Consider the following 17811-nt stretch of genomic DNA (forward strand, 5'->3'; position numbering starts at 1 on the left):
CCAGAATTTGTATCAATCTTAAATAAAAAAGAAAAAAGGCGAAGGGGTGTGGTGAATGAATTTTAAAGAAATTAACTCTTAAAATCGTTTGACTTACTAAATCAATTATTCACTAAGACTACATAATATATGAACTGTTTTATATTTTTAATTGAATAATCTTAAGTCTTTAATTTTTTTCATAGAAAAACTTACAATGGATCCTCATTCTAGTGCCCAGGATGTACACCGATGTGACCTTTGTGAGACCGCCATAGTACACAGCTACTGTGACTTTTCTCATGTCAACCTATGCAAACCATGTATAGGCAAACACATTTCAGATGAATATGACAAACATAAAATAGTTCCTTTCCAGAAACGCAGATCAACCCTTATTCATTCGAAATGTGAAACACATCCACACAGAAATTGTGAATTCCAGTGCAAGGATTGCAACAATATGTTCGTTTGTTCTTCCTGCATGGCATCTAAACAGCATGAGGGACATAACTTTGTAGAAGTTACAGAAGTTTACAAAGCTAAGAAAGATGATATTAAAAAAGATACAAAAGAGTTAGAAAATCGTATTTCCCCTACATATGAAGAAATTGCATTCGACTTAGAAACTCAGCTTGCCAGCCTTGATGGAGGATATGAGAAACTTGAAACAACGATGTCCAAACAAGGGGAGCAATGACATAGAGAAATTGACTTCATTGTCAACAAAATGAAAACTGAAATCAGCGAAATAAAAGTAAAACACAAAGAACTTTTACAGAAACATTTGAATGAAATCAAACAGATACAGTCTCTCATAAAGGAAACACTGCATGCCTTAAGGAAAATTGAGGAGTCCACTGAAGTATCTCCTATCATTGAATACAGCTCTAAGATCAGAGAGTTTAGCAAGCTTCCACCCAAGGTTCAGGTATCACTGCCAACATTCATTCCAAAACCAATAGACCGCGAGAAGCTGTCTATTTGGTTTGGACATATAACACCATTATCTACTGCTACAGAAGAAAATATATTGTCACAAAACCAACCCTACACATCAGATAGAGAATTACTAGATGAACCGGAGCTTGTTGCCACAATACAAACTGGGTATAGAAACCTACGTAGTGTTACCTGTGTAAATGAAAACGGGATATGGACGAGCTGAAATACCAAAGATATCAAATGCTTCAATATCAAAAATACAACACTTCACACAATCCGTACAAATTTAGGGTTTTGGCCCGATGATATAGCTGTAGACAGTGATGGGAATCTACTGTACTCGGATAGTGAAACAAGAACAGTGAATAAAGTAAAGAGTAGCCAGACAGAAGCGTTAATCAGATTACAGGGATGGAAGCCCTTTAACTTATGTGTCACCTCAACTGGTGATCTCCTGGTTACCATGTACAGTGATGATTGGACTCAATCCAAGGTTGTCCGTTATTCGGGATCTACAGAGAAACAAACAATTCAATTTAATGATGAAGGTAGACCTTTTTACTCAGGGAATAGTTCTATTGAATACATAACTGAGAACAGAAACCATGACATCTGTGTAGCTGACTGGAGGGCTGGTGCAGTAGTGGGGGTTAATCAGGACGGGAAACTCAGGTGGAGATACACCGGTCATCCCTCAACAACCAAGAACCTGTGATATCACAACAGACAGTCAGAGTCGTATCCTAACAGCTGATCATCACAACCATTGTATTCACATTCTGGATCATAATGGACAGTTTCTCCGTTACATTGATAACTGTGATATAAAGGATCTTTGTGGTTTATGGGTGGACAATAATGACAATCTGTTTGTGTGTGAGCTTTACAAAGACAATGTGAATTAAGAAATACAAATATTTAACGTAGACATCATCAATTGTAAAATATGATTTACATCAAATAAAATGGTCATTACCTGTGTATAGTAAGTTTCATTGTTTAAACTTGACCATCCTTATACTGATGTCTTCATAAATTCTATCATCTTCGCTAGCCAAGGGTTTTCGGTTCACTCTCCCCATAATCCTCCCTTTGCGAAAACTTGGTGATGCCATGGCGCTGTCTTGCGAGCAATTTGAGTTGCGTCACTTGCAGATTTTCATTTCAATCGAATAAAGCAACGAGTTATATACACACTACGGCATAAATACAACTTGAAAACAGGTTGACTAGCGAGTATCGGAACTTAAATAACTTTGCTATTAAATATAAATTAAGATATCACCTAGAGAAAGCAAAGAATGTTTTATTTACACTGCGGTAGTGTTTGTAAGGACCTGAACCGGGAGTAAAAGAGTCTCTCATATATAAAAGTTTTTGTGCCATAAAAACATATATCGTCGTCGTAAATATTGCACAAGAAATTAAATTAAATACAGCTCATTGAACCTAAAAGCAAAGACCATCAGCTGGGACGTATTTACTGATGGCATACATGTATGCACTTCTACATTTGTTAGTTTGCTTTCCATACTATCACGTGGCCCTTGACAAGTTTGTAAAACTCTTTCGATCCCAGTAAAATATATTGTTTTTTAAATCGATGTGGTGAGATCATCGTTGGAGAGGCACTGTACTCGAGCACAACACTTGTGTCTTACATATTGTAACTTGTTCAAAGCACAGCAATTAGGTGTTTTTGGCTATTGGTACTTTGTGGAGCGAAAGAGAACGGAATGGAACCAGTTAAGAGGCAAGGGGTAACAATTAAAAAAAATTATTTCAATTAAGCCTATCGTACATTGAAGATTGGTTTTTTTTTTGCTTCAAATTTTGATGTTTTAATGTAATGGATATTTAAAAAAAATATACTTCTTATTTGATTGCGCCCATGAGAAAAGGGTCCTTATAGCATTTTTTTCACAAACCCAGATTTTTATGGATTTATACTTATATATGTCAGAAGATTAAAGTTATGAAGTTTCATGAAGATCCAATAACAATAAATACCTTTATTTGGCATTTAAAGTTAAGGTTTTTTTTTTACCTATGACGTTGTTCACCTTGCGACGTTACGTCATGATTTTATCAACGTCATTTTTATGTTTGGTATATAGCCCCATTGTTTCATTTGTTATAATCTTTGCTTTTGAAGATATCATTATCAAATTCTTATTAGATAACTCCTTAATAAATTTTAATAATAATGCATTTATATCAATACATATTTTTTTTATTAATCTGGGGCGGCTCCGTGCACATTGAAAATGTAACTGTCACGAAAACTATGAAGTCTTTTTAACGCACTTTAATTTTTTCTCAATAAATCATATCAACTGATTTTATAAACTACATGTGCAATTCAAAGAACGTTTTTGAAATTATTCATTATCAATAACTAAGGACAATGAACATGACATTTTAAAAATGTATGGCGCCAGTATATGCACATTTGATTCCTGTGCATGCTATATATGAAAAAAGAAACTTCGCCAAAAGTCGATCTTTCTTTTTCTCATTTTGCTTTAACTTCTTTATTCTTCTGTACATTTACACATGATTGTCACTTTAGTGATTTCATATCAATGGTTATTAAGGTCTTCCGTTTCCAGCGGAAGACCTTATTGTTTTCGTACTGTTTCTTATTATTATTATTTTTTTTTTTTCCAAATTTTGTGCACGAGATTTCTCGAAATCTATTCGACCGATCTCAACCATTTTTTCACAGATTGTTGGGCGTGATCTAAACTTCATACGTTTTTGTTACTTTTTTCGTAGTCACTTCCGGTACCGAATTGTCGGCCATTTTGTAATTTTTGACGACCCATTTTGTGCAGCTATAAACTCGAAAACCATAAGAGATATGAATATGAAATTTTCAGGATGGGTAGACTATAGTTTGAAGTTGTGCAGCATGTAGTTGTTCAATGCCTGTTGCGCCATTTCTTGGAGCTCGCCTGGGCACGAAAATTGGGCACGAATTTTCATTCAAAATTTTCACACGTTTTAATTTATATCTTTTTATCAGTTGATATTTTGTTTAGACATATATAACAAAAGTGGTAGAGAATCAAAAGTTCTTTCCAACAAAATCAATAAAAAGGGGCTGGCCCCTTTTTTAAGGGGCCAAGGCACTCTTAAACTCTATTACAAATAACTTAAAAACGATAAAGATTTTGTAATGCAATATAGAAGCAAAGTTGTTGATCGTACCAATATCTATTAGAAAAAATTATTGCCACGCCCATTTATTACGTAATTAGGGATTTTTAGGGGCCAAAGTACTTAAACTTTGACGCAATATAACTAGAGAAGTAGACATTTTTTGTTAGACATGATAGAAGAGAAAATGTTTAAATTTATGATTTAAATCGATTCCACTAATCAAAACACGAATTCCTGTCCCCATTAAGGATCTAGAGGGCTGGCCCCTAAAATATTCATACATTTGTATCTCAAAAATGATCAACAATTTTAGATGGGTGTAAGAACAAAAATTGTTAGTATTCTTAAGACCTTTTCAAAGAAATCAGGAAAAAGGGGCTGGCCCCCTTTTTTGGGGGGGGGGGGGCCAAGAAACTCATAAAGTATATTACAGATTACATAAAAACGATTAAGATTTCGTAATGCATTATAAAAGCAAAGTTGTTAACTGTAGCAATATCTATCTGGAAAACTCATTGCAACACCCATTTATTACGTAATTAGGGATTTGTATACATTATCTGAAAGTGTGTGTGTGTGTGGGGGGGGGGGGGGGGGTAATTTTAAAATTATATCGATTATTCATGGTATGATTAAAAACAGAAATCGCAAGGAAGACCTACTCGTTACTCGTAACGAGATCGTATCTAGTTTTACTTTTATTTTTGAATTTTACTTTGATTCGTTTTTAAATCGACATGGCTTGCTTATTTCTATGTTGCTTTCATATTTTTTTAATCCGTAATAATTTGAATTACTGTCTTACATATTTATTGCTCTTGTTCCTTTGTACATTATTATACCTAATAGTGTCTTAATTAAAAACGTAAATTCTGCAATTTAAATCGTTTAAAGTCGCATTTAAAACTAAGTAGTAGTGTGTTTGATGCAATTGCCCGACCCCCCCCCCCCCCCCCCCCCTTCGTTCCGGCTTATGAAAATAATTACGCAGCAAGCTTAGTAAGATTGCGGGATGTTTCGCTCTTAGAGAGACAATTTGAGCCGATTATTTTGCTCCTACATGTGTCAATAAAAGATACAATGAGTTCACCAAGTTCTAATATAGTATATATTCTTATAATCATGATAATTTTCAAAAGCTTGGCATGGATCTCGAGTGTCTGAAAATTAGCGTAGACATCTACAAAACTAAAAAGGGACTATATCTGTAAAGGAAACATGATAATGTGCGATACAGATACATGTTCATTTCAATAAATTCGAAAATGTGTTTGAATTAAAACTGAAGTTAAAAAAAATAATATTTATTAAGTCAAAATATGAATGAGATATACTTTATTTTGAATTCAATTAAATTTTCCCAGGATCGAAATGTATGTTTCTTTTATCCCGCGCTTATTGTTATAGTTAAAACTCTTAACGTTGTTAATTTTGTTTACTTTTTATGTGTAAATCAATATGTAACGTTGCTGATATTGTAGATTTTTTTATATTTTACGCAAGCACTTATTACGCTTTGTTTATAGCGAGCATCAATAATTTCTATAAAGTTAACTGACAACAGTTTACTACATGTATGAAAAAATTAAAGCGTAGTGGAATTAAAAAAAGGTGGTCCCATTTTAATGGGAGTGATATGGAAATGAAAACGTGCAAAGGTGTCGAATCGTGAACCTTGATTAATTCACCCCTCCTCTCACACTTCTTTTACTGAAATCTCAAACCAAGCACTAAAACTTTAAACTTGGTTCTCTCGTAGCATTGTCTTAATTTTTTTGAAGCATGCACGCACTATTTTTGTCAAGGCCAAATTTTTCAAGTTCCTGAAGCAATAAATAATAATAAATATACACGTTAATACAATTAGTTAGCTCATTTGTTGATGGGGTGTTTGTAGACACATTAATAATTTCTAGCGCCTGTGTATGTAGCTCAAATGTCACGGATTTTTAAATTAGAAAAACTTCTTTCATGTTTTTGAACGTTCTCTAATATTACTAGTATCTTATCTGGCGGAATGCATCTACATGTATTATAAAACAAACTGAGCAGGTTATATTCTTATTGCTATTTACATATTATATTAGATGTGTACGCACAATTTACATGTATATACCCTTTGTCATTTTGGATTTTTCTTTCCAAAGAAGTGGGTCAATACCCCTCCCCCTCCCCCCATAATGTATATTTATATAAAAAATCAGGCTCCTAAAACTTTTGGACAACTAATTCAAATTGGAAAAAAAAATTAAAATCTATTCGATTATAAATACTTAGTGTTAATTTTTTTGCACGAACTTGTAGTCAATGCTAGCTTTAAATAATCTAAACCAGTATATGTACATCGCTAGCCTGCATACTTAATTAAAATATTAGATCACTAATAGGTTTAAAATTTGTAAACTTAATTTCAGAAGTGAATATGGCTTTTAAAAATTCTTATCATTATTTATTGCAATAAACGTGTACGCTGTTCTGAACACATTTTGATAACACAGAGAAAGTAGCCGATTAAAGATGTATCTGTTCTTTACAATTTTGTAACACAAAAACTAATCATGAGTTGAAAAAAAAAATATTTTGTTCTGAATGATCGGATCGGCACTATATAAGCATCTATTAAATAATACAGCTATTGTGCCTAATTATATTACTGACCCCAGGAGAAACAGAGCAGGGGCAAAAATAAAGTGGTTCTTATATTGTATAAATTCATATTTGTAACAATTAAATGACAATCGGAAAGTTAACTTGCATTTGATTTTGTGCTTAAATCTGTATGCACCACATTTTGCAGTTACATTTCAACATTTTTCTTTATTTATAACATTCAGTTAAAACAATTCTCAGAGTGTATATCTAATCTTTATGAAATAGATGCAATGAAAATAGTCTTGAATAATAGACGGACTTAAAAAAAAAACAACTAATGACATGCCATGAATAATTTCTTCTCAATATTCTAACTTGAATAACTGTAAGTTACAGTATAAAAAAATAGTGAAGCGAAAGTGAAAGGTTATTATTCATACTAAGAATTTAGTTTCATATTGAATTTATCAAATTTCATTTATTATCTTTTTAAAAAATCAACAAAATGACATAACTAAAAATCTTACGACTTATAATAATATCAAGCTATATCAATTGATAAACGACTGGATCTACATGAATCTACCTATAAATTTAACACCAATATTTTAATAATAATTCATTCACTAGTCTCTTTAAATTAGATTAAAATAACACAAATGAATATTGAACAGATAAAATAAATTAAACATGTTTTTTTATTATCAATTTCCCCGTGCGGAACCTCGTGGTATTATCTACACAACTGGATTATCTTTCGACGGGATCCTGTATAAATGCCTTTATAAACAGTGATTTTTTATCGTGCAACAAAAAGGCTATGGGTTTCATCCAAATTGTTTGGCTTGTTTTTGGACCAGAATCACCAGAGATTAAGAGGCTTTAGATGAAAATGGTAGACCTACATGAAGTTAAAGTTGGCCGCGCGAGTAAACAGATGCTAACGGGTGGATCAACAGGTTTTTATCGGTAACTAAAACGCAGTCGCGAATATAATGATTTCTCATTAACCGGTAATTTTCAAATTAATTTATATTCAAAACATTCAATATCAGATTCAGTACTGCAATGCAAATTGTTCCTGAATATAAATTGTTCAATCGTGTTATTCTTTACAATATGCATGTACATGGGTTTTTTTATGCCGATGATCAAGATTTGTCTCCTGTTCGTATCAAACAAGCACGGAATCTACGTTCGATCGTGAGTTATGAGTAAAATATAAAAAATATAAATATCTTCATTTTTTTTATTATAAAAGATACTGCATTATAGGGCTATTATTTGCTATTAAGACACGTGCTCATAAACAAATTAACAAAATTACAGCGCCGCTGTTTTGTACTGTCAAACGAGGTTTTTTTTCTCTTACGTAACGTCATTTCGTTATGACGTTATTTCTCTGTTTTATACAAAACGTCATAAGGACCCTTTTCTCACGGGCGCAATCATTTTGTCTTTACCTCATTACACGCTTCTTTCACCAATGAACTCATATTTACTGTTTGTTTCGAGATATTGGAAAGACAAAGTATACATAAAGTTGAGATTTAAACTAAACTCAATATATTTGTAGGTGTTAGGTCGTTGAAAATTTCTTTAGTTATCTTTCGTCTAAAAAATTTTTTTTTATTCAGCTAACACACTTTTTCATCAATTCAATCATTTTACGTATGTGTTAGTCATTTCAGCGTGTGCGAGCTTGTGTTGTGTACAATAACAAAAACATAATATCAACACGGGTATTGGTATTTTGTGGAACGGAACGGCATCGGGAAAATTTATTTAAAGGTATGGTTACAACATTTGTTATATCACTATTCATTTCAAAGTATTCCAAATACAATGTTGCATTTATTCGATGTCGATGAATCTATTTTATTCAATTGCAAGTAATGGTAGAACTAAAGACGTACATGTACTTTTCCATCATATTAAAACCCTTTATTAAAAATATCATATAATATTGAATCAGCGTTTTTAGTATAATTAGTATTCCAAATATAAGGATATCAAGTATTTTTAACGATATTGTTCCTGTGAATAAGATTGGTATAATTATAAATTTTACTTAATATCAGTATTGTTATTTTGCTAGATTGAATAACCAACAAATAAGTTCTCCCGTGAAAACAACATTTAATTGATTATAGATAAATAAAAGTTGCCGTTGTACACAACACAAGCACAGACACACTGAAATGATCAGCACATACGCAGGATGATTAAATGATGAAATTGTTATTAAGCTTGCTTTATTTATCCAGATAGAGATAAAAATAAAGAATTGGGGAGTATTTGTTACGATATATATAATATTTTAGAAAGTTTGAAAGATTCCGTTAAATACCAATATCCAAACGGGCATTTCTGAACGGAATCAGAAGAAAATTATTCAAATGTTTGGTAACAACATTTGTTATATCATTATTCATTTCAAAGTATTCAAACTAAGACTAACAAGTATTTATAGAAACGACATAATAATATTGGTAGAATTTAAAATTTTGCTTGATATAAACATTGTCTCTTTGCTAACTTTATTAACAAACTAGTAAGTTCTCCAGTAAAAATAACAGGTAATGGATTATGAATTAAAACGAAGTTGTCTGAGTTAAGGTATTTTTCAATTTTTTTTTAAATTAAAAGATTTCGTTCCGTTCCATTAAACACCAGTATCCACACGGGTAATTCAAATTATTTTATGTTACACCTACAGATGTATTGAGTATGGTTTGAATTATATATATATATATATATATATATATATATATATATATATATATATATATATATATATATATATATATATATATATATATATATATATATATAGTCATTCCTATATCTTTAAACAACTAGATAAGTTCTTTCATGAAAGGTACATATAATGAGTTATAGAGCAATGAGTAGTACAATGTAAAAATACATATTTTACTCAAACATCAAAATTTGATCTATTTCATATTTCGTTCTCTATGGGGGTGTTTTTTTTTCTTCGTAAGTCTCATTTTGTATCAAGTCAGGCCATTTGATGTTAAGAATTCGCTTCCTACAATTGTATATTTGTTGTTAGTCCTTTGGATGTTGTTCATGTTTATATCTGAAACATAGAGCAATATTTTTTTTTGTATTTGAAATAAGTTCTTAATGTTATATAGGTTGCTTTCTATAGATTTTTGTCATATACCACGGTATTGTACATATCATTGCCTAATCATAAATGATGCCACTTTCTCTATTAATATTGATTTTCAGGCTAGGCTATCGTATGCTTTTTGCTTTTAATACTACGGTCTTCTAAGTGCTTTTTCTGAGCTCAGTGTCTGATGTCAGATTGCCTTTGTAAGCAATTTTCCTGCATCGTTGAACGTTGTGTGATGTCGGGACAACGTTATCTTCAAAAAATGGACACCAATCTGTGAGCTTAGGGTCCACTAAATTCCGTGGCAACTATTTATGCTGAATTGGTACATTATCCATTCGAACGATAAGAGAAAGAACAAAGATAATTATTCGGGTTTCTTGCCTTAACCATGTGGAAATATCGAGGAATTGTTTTTAGTTGCCATTCGCGTACTGTGGAATCATTAGAATTCGTGGTTACTCAATTTTCGTGGTATTCGTGGGTAGCCCTCCCCAACGAATTTAAATTCTCAACGAAAACCAGTTTTAGAAAGAGTTGTCTTTATTACTGAAACAGTAACCGATGCATCCACGAAATTACATCCCCGCGAATAAACAACAAAGTCACAATCCACGAAAATTGTTGCCCACGAATTTAAATGATTCCACAGTATTATGCAGCACATACATCATGTGGTATATTATTTTTATCAATTTGTCTGAAATGACACAGGTTTTAAGTCAATTACTTTCTCAAAATCAACGAGTAGACACAGACACAGAGCAAAGACTTGAATTCTTTGGATTCTTCAAATATAATTCGTTCTATTGCTATTTGATCAGAGCATAGCCTGTTTTGTCTGGATTGTGCTTGATCGTCGCGAAGTTTGGAATTCACTGCTGCTCTGAGTCTTATGATATAACTTAGTTTTCTTTCTGGAACATATATATATATATATATATATATATATATATATATATATATATATATATATATATATATATATATATATATATATATATATATATATTAATGCTTTCATAGTTAAAACATCTCAATCATAGTACAAACTGTTAAGACAAATCAGCTGAAATATGTTTAGAGACCCATATTTTAAAAGCGGGTCATTGACTACTATAAAGTATGTTTTATAGCATTAAGATTAAAGGTCTTTAACGTACATTAGGCGAATTTTTTATTCCCATTCCTGGATTTTTTCAGTATGAGTATAGGCGATCTTTTACGAAATACCTTTCATGCCTGGTTACATGTTCTATAAATGTGGATATCTTTACCAGAGAAACCCTTTTGCAAATTTACCTGACAAAGACCTCTCACTGGGCATCCATTTTTGTAAAATAATAAATTACTGTATACAGGGAAACATTCGTCTCTGTTTTCCTTACGCCCCATTCACCCTAGTTCGCATTTCGCAGCGGGCGAATTTAAGACTGTGTGAAATTATCTCTCATTAAACACAACTGTGTATGGGGAAATTCCAGAAGCAACGAAATTCTTTGCAAGTTAAGAAGTCTACTGATTCAGCTGATTTTGGATATGCTTATTGCAATATTGAAAAAGGACATACAAAAATTTCGATTTCTTAAAATACACATACATTCTATTCAAATCATGTCAATTGTAAAATAAACAAAAACATGTAATCATAAACATTTAAATGTTGATCAAATTCCTGACACATGTGCGACAGCATTGGGTCATCTTACTCCAATGTCTTAATTATAAGAACAAAAATGTCAGAACCCACGGGTTTCTATCCGCTACACTGCTTGGTAACGGATAGGTTCCAACAATGATAATAATTTAGATTACATCGCGTGTATGTTAGGTCTATGTTTGCAAACTCTATTGATTTCATTAAAAAAACAACATCTATTTCCAATGACCGTCATCCGAGACATGCATAACTTGACGGGATGATGAGAAAATTTAATCATGGCTAAAGTATTTCATGTCATACTAGTTTGGTTGTATAATGATGATCATTACAAAACTACATGTTCCACATTTTTATCGGATCATGCTACATGTACATAATGCATTCGTCACCACCCTTCGTCCAAATAACTCGATACATAAAATACACCAAATCAAAGAATTTCTTCTTGGATTGAGTATAATTTTTTATGATGAGTGAATATTGGTGCATTTGATTTATTTCCCTCAAGGCAAAAACTTAAAATATAAACAAATAGCGATAAAAAAAACTATCTGCAGTTGCAATCATGACAACTTTTCTGTCCCACGATCCCGCTTATAACCCCTGACGTTGAATGGATGACATATTGTACTGTCAAGAAACGGCGATAGCGATGAACGGGAAGCAACTCTCACTGATCATTCTTTTTTTCATTTCTGATCAGGTGGTCACCAGGCAGGATCAGTCATGTTTCTGGCACGCACACCAGATTAAAGATTGTGTAATTTCTCGTTGACAAGGTTTGTAATCCATCCTTTATTGCACATTCACTCAACCAACACACAAAATGATAGCTTTGGATATTAAAATCCATAATTCCAATTAGGTCTACTATTGAAATAAATTATAAGCTACTTTCGATTTGAATAATATAAGGTTTTGTATATTCAATTCATAAAACTACATGTACAATGTAGGTTATCAAATGCAACTATGTTGACTTGATATATTATGAACTAATGATTTATAAAAGAAGACATTTAATAATAATAATGTCACAGCAGTTATAAAAAATGTTCCTCAATTTGTATCAATCTTGAATGTCCGACTGAAGAAGAAAAAGAGAGCAAAAAGGGGAAAGGCGTGTAGTAGATGAATTTTAAAGAAATTAATAAAAAAAATCAATTTACTTACTATATATAATTAAATTCCTCACTCCGACTACAAATATTTTTTTATCTCTATCACTGAACTAACATAAGTTTTCAATTCATTTTCATAGAACAACTATGGATCCGCATACTAGTGCCCAGGATGTGCACCGGTGTGACCTTTGTGAGACCGCCATAGCACACAGCTACTGTGACTTTTGTCATGTCAACCTCTGTATACCATGTATAGGCAAACACATTTCAGATGAATATGACCATCATAAAATTGTTCCTTTTCAGAAACGAAGATCAACTCTTATTTATTCGAAATGTAAAACACATCTACATAAAAACTGTGAATTCCAGTGCAATGATTGTAACAATATCTTTGTTTGTTCTTTCTGCATCGCCTCCAAACAGCACAAGGGACATAACTTTATAGAAGTTGCAGAAGTTTACAAGACAAAGAAAGATCATATGAAGAGAGATATAAAAGAGTTAAAAAACCATATTTCCCCTACATATGAAGAAATTGCACTGGACTTAGAAAATCAGCTAGCCAACCTAGATGGGGGATATGAGAAACTTACAACAACGATGTCGAAACAAGGAGAGCAATGGCACAGAGAAATCGACGTCATCATCAACAAAATGAAAACTGAAGTCAGTGAGATAAAAGTAAAACACAAAGAACTTTTACAGAAACATTTGAAAGAAATCAAACAGATACAATCTCTCATAAAACAAACCTTTCTGGCCTTGAAGAAAATTGAGAAAACCACTGAAGTATCTCCTACCATTGAATACAGTTCTAAGACCAAAGAGTTCAGCAAGCTACCACCCAAGGTTAAGGTTACACTGCCAACATTCATTCCAAAACCAATAGACCGTGACAAGCTGTATTGTTGGTTTGGACAGATCACCCCATTATCTACTGATACAAAAGATAATGTCTTGTCACTGAACAAACAATTCACCTCAGTCAAAGAACTACTGGATGAGCCGAAACTTACTGCCAAAATACAGACTGGGTATTTAAAACTACTCTGTGTTACTTGTGTAACTGAAGAAAGGATATGGACGAGTGGAATATCCAATGATATCAAATGCTTCAATATCAAAGGTTCAACACTCCACACAATCCATAAAAAATCAGGTTTTTGGCCCAATGATATAGCTGTAGACAGTGATGGGGACCTACTGTATTCAGACGGTGAAGCAAGAACAGTGAATAAAGTAAAGAATGGACAGACAAAAGAGATAATTAGATTACAGGGATGGATGCCTCATAACCTGTGTGTCACCTCTACTGGTGATCTCCTGGTTAGTATGTACAGTGATGATGAAACTCAATCCAAAGTTGTCCGTTATTCGGGATCTACAGAGAAACAAACCATTCAATTTGATGGTGAAGGTAAACCTATGTACTCCGGGAATGTTACAATTAAATACACAACAGAGAATAGAAACCATAACATTTGCGTTGCTGACTTCGATGCTTGTGCAGTAGTGGTGGTTAATCAGGATGGGAAACTCAGATGGAGATACACCGGTCATCCCTCGGTTAAAGAAAATGAACCATTTAAACCCTGTAGTATCACAACAGACAGTCAGAGTCGTATCCTGACATCAGATAGATACAACCATTGTATCCACATTCTGGATCAGCGTGGAAAGTTTCTCCGATACATAAATAATTGTGATCTGAAGGATCCCTTTGGTTTATGTGTTGACAATAACGACAATCTATTTGTGTGCGAGTTTAAAACAGGCAATGTAAAGAAAATCAAATTTTTAGAGTAGACAAATTGAATAAAATTTGAAGCAAATTAAACAAAAGTAGAGTCATTCTATGTAAAGTGAATTTTATTCTTTAAACTTTACTTTTAGTATACTGATAAATTCACAAAATACTTTTTTTCATCACATTGAAAAGTTAAGTTCATTGTTCCATGTGTTTTAAATTAAAAGAAAACTCTATCTTTATCCATTTGAGCGTTGTTTGCATGGAATACACAGGTAGTGTATCGTTTCGAATAAAGAGACAAGTGGTGAGTCAATAGATGTAAAATGAGAAAATATGAAACACTTCAAATTTAAGAGCCTTTGGCGAAACTGCTTTTGAGCGGTAGAATTAATAGAGCGCTAAACGATTTTCTTTACGAATGAAATTATCTTCAAGTAACAAAACAATAATTACGTAATTATAAACGGTCAATTCTGTTCGTGTTTACTACACAATCACACAAGTCAAAAGCATCGGTATTGAAGTACTCTCTGCAAAAACGGGCATTAATTGATACAATTTTTTTTCTTATTGTTATTATCCATCATTAGCACCTTCAAAACGGGACTTCTCCGCATTTCACTTCCATTTAGTGCCTCAAGGTCAAAATGTGATCACGCGTGTCGATCTTCAACACTGACAGTCCATGAATGAGTAATTTCTAGCTCTCTGATAAGCGGATTTAAAAACTAATTACGATATTATTGTTTTATTCAAATATTAAACTTACTGGTAAAATTCGAATTTCTTTACCTTAGTTTCGAAACTCATTTAGAAATTTCCTAATCGGTACGTTCAATTGAAAGTCTGATGATTTGTTTAGCAACAAAAGCTTACACATCATCGACTATAATCAAAGTTTCATATCTATTTACTTTTACTTCTATTTACGATTTGGAGAAAACTAATTGTATATTGTTCTTAACTGCATTTTACCGTGTACGCAAATTATGAATAAAAAATCGTTGCTTGTACGTGTTTGAGTGACACAGAACTAAATCTGACCGTTACCCCTGATCAAACAAGATACAATTTCATTGAACTTTTTTGGAAATAAAATGTGCATGATAAATTTTAATTGCGCCAAAGCATTGGCACTTGCATTTGCGCTAAAATATGTATGCGCCAAATTTTCTCATTCGCATTGAAATCTGAAAATGTTGATGAAGGATGGACCAGGTACTGAATGGAGGATGCGGAGTTGACACTACATACTCTTCACTCTGTACAGGCACCGGGGGTGTTCGACGCGGCATCTTCATGACCTTGTGTTTCCCATTAATTTCAGGTCCGTAACACCTGGTACAGGTAGAGTTTCAGTAGACCAAGTTCCTGTATGCACAGATATATACATGATTAGGTGATTTTGTGGGAAAATTTAAGCGGAACTCATAATCAAAATACAAGTGAACAAATCATTCATAATCATTCATAATTACAAAATTAATTTTTATATAACACTTTTTGAACGAAACATGAAATTTTCATTGCATGATTAACAGCTTGACTTTTTAAAAAAAATATTCAACGGTTCATGAATTGTACATACTGCATGCAATTGTGTCAAAATTTACCATTGTGCCTTCTACATGTACGTACTACAACAGACAAGAATTTACATTCAACTCAGCCAGTATCGTATTCATACACTATGATGATGATTATCAAATGGCATATATGAAACAATGCGATATCATCTGTAGTTTATTTGTATTAGGAAGAATATTTGATTGTGGTAGAACCAGTAGTTATAGTTATGTTAAAGCTGTATTTGGAAAATCAATATCGGGGTCTTTCTCCGTGAATAAGCAATTTTATACCATTAACCATGCAAGTCTAAAGAGTTTGTTGTGTTGACTACTGTAATCACCCATATAGTTACATGTAATTGAGACCAGAACCGTCTGGAACCGTAGCTAGCTTTGTTACATATCCACTGTTACATGAAGTATCAAAGACAGGTTGGGTTAGTATTAGTATAATTAACATTAGTGTAACCAGCTCCAAGAAGTCTTAATTATCTGCTTTGAACAGCTAAAAAAAACAACCCTTACTGTATTATATGTACATGTATAAGTGCTTGCCCTTGCGTTTTATATTTTGAATGAAAATATTAATGATTGAGGCGCTGTTTCCGACGAGTACCTTCTTTAATAGATAATTCATAAACTTCATACGAGAAATTTTTCGGGGGGGGGGGGGGTCGGATCGGGTTGGGTTGTACCCTGTATTTGCCGAGGAGGGGGGGGGGGGCTATCGTCGGTACTTTTTAAATATAAGTTTGGCTTTTTCAGGGCGGGATTGGGGTGGGGTGGGAGATTGGGGGACTGAACCCGATCCCCTCTCTAGATCTGAGCATGCATTCCGTTACATTGATTTTCCCCATAGAAAAGGATTGCATTTCAATGCTAATAAATCTGTATATGATTTATCAATGAATGATTAATTTTGCTGCTGAATTTGTGTTATACACACATCTATACATCTAAAACTTGTCTTTTAACTTCCATTTAATTCATCATGTACAGAAATATTTTAATATCAATGATATTTTTAAAACTCTTTACCGCTTTCTTATCAATATATAAGTTCATTAATTCAGTATTGAAGGAAAATTGAAGTTTGACATCAATAAGTGCCCGGGTCAAAAACATCGGCAATTCAGAAGGAGAAAAACTCCAAAATTGAAGAGTCGCTCCTTCATTCTATATTTAATTATTGATTTATCCATTTATTCATTTTATTTAGTTTTTGAGAAAATACATACATTTTTTACACCAGTTATATTTCGAATTCGTTGGTATACAATAAATGGTACACGTATATCGAATATCCGATGATACGTCTTTAATTTATTTATACAGTCATGTAACTAATCAAATTATGTGCTATTTTCAACTGAATACAAAAAAGGAATAGTGTATTAAAACTTAAAGTTAAAAAAAAAAATGATTTTTGTATGTTTTATCTGCTGGCTGCGTTTTACAACGGGACTTACGACTTACGACGGGTAACTAGAATTACCGAAATACCCGTGATTGACCGAAATGCCCATCAAAAACATCGAAATGCCTCATTTGAGCACAAATATTTAACATCATAGTTTAAATCTAAGTGTTTTAATGTATTTCCCCAATTTTCAGTTTGAAAATGTAAGTATTTTGACATAAATAGCGATTTTAACATATGTAGACATTGGGTTAAAAACGATAACTCTTGCATGAATTGCTTTTCACTCGAATAGAGGCGTGAAATTTTATTCCGAGAATAAAATAACTACATGTAAGAATTAAAAATAACAGTTTATCAGCTTTTATTTTTTAATATCATATAATCATCATCAAAAATCCATATAGAGTGGAAGCAACTATAAAAATAGCAACTATTCTAAAGACGTAATTCCTAT

At 32.6% G+C, this 17811-nt stretch overlaps 1 protein-coding gene and 1 pseudogene across 1 annotated transcript; both read left to right on the forward strand.

Annotated features, from left to right (window-relative positions):
* The first annotated feature begins 196 nt into the window (after positions 1-196).
* On the forward strand, positions 197-1829 carry LOC128160819 (uncharacterized; annotated as a pseudogene).
* Positions 1830-12757: 10928 nt separating this feature from the next.
* Positions 12758-14458, forward strand: LOC128158233 (uncharacterized). The gene has a single exon (XM_052820991.1). The coding sequence runs from the start codon at positions 12758-12760 to the stop codon at positions 14420-14422; it is 1665 nt and encodes a 554-aa protein (XP_052676951.1). The 3' UTR covers positions 14423-14458.
* The last annotated feature ends 3353 nt before the right edge of the window (positions 14459-17811 follow it).

The sequence above is a fragment of the Crassostrea angulata genome, chromosome 8, assembly GCF_025612915.1.
Source record: "Crassostrea angulata isolate pt1a10 chromosome 8, ASM2561291v2, whole genome shotgun sequence".
Taxonomy (NCBI): Eukaryota; Metazoa; Mollusca; class Bivalvia; order Ostreida; family Ostreidae; genus Magallana; species Magallana angulata.

Excerpts from the sequence above, each read along its gene's own strand:
- LOC128158233 (XM_052820991.1), top strand. The coding sequence starts at position 12,758 with ATGGATCCGCATACTAGTGCCCAGGATGTGCACCGGTGTGACCTTTGT.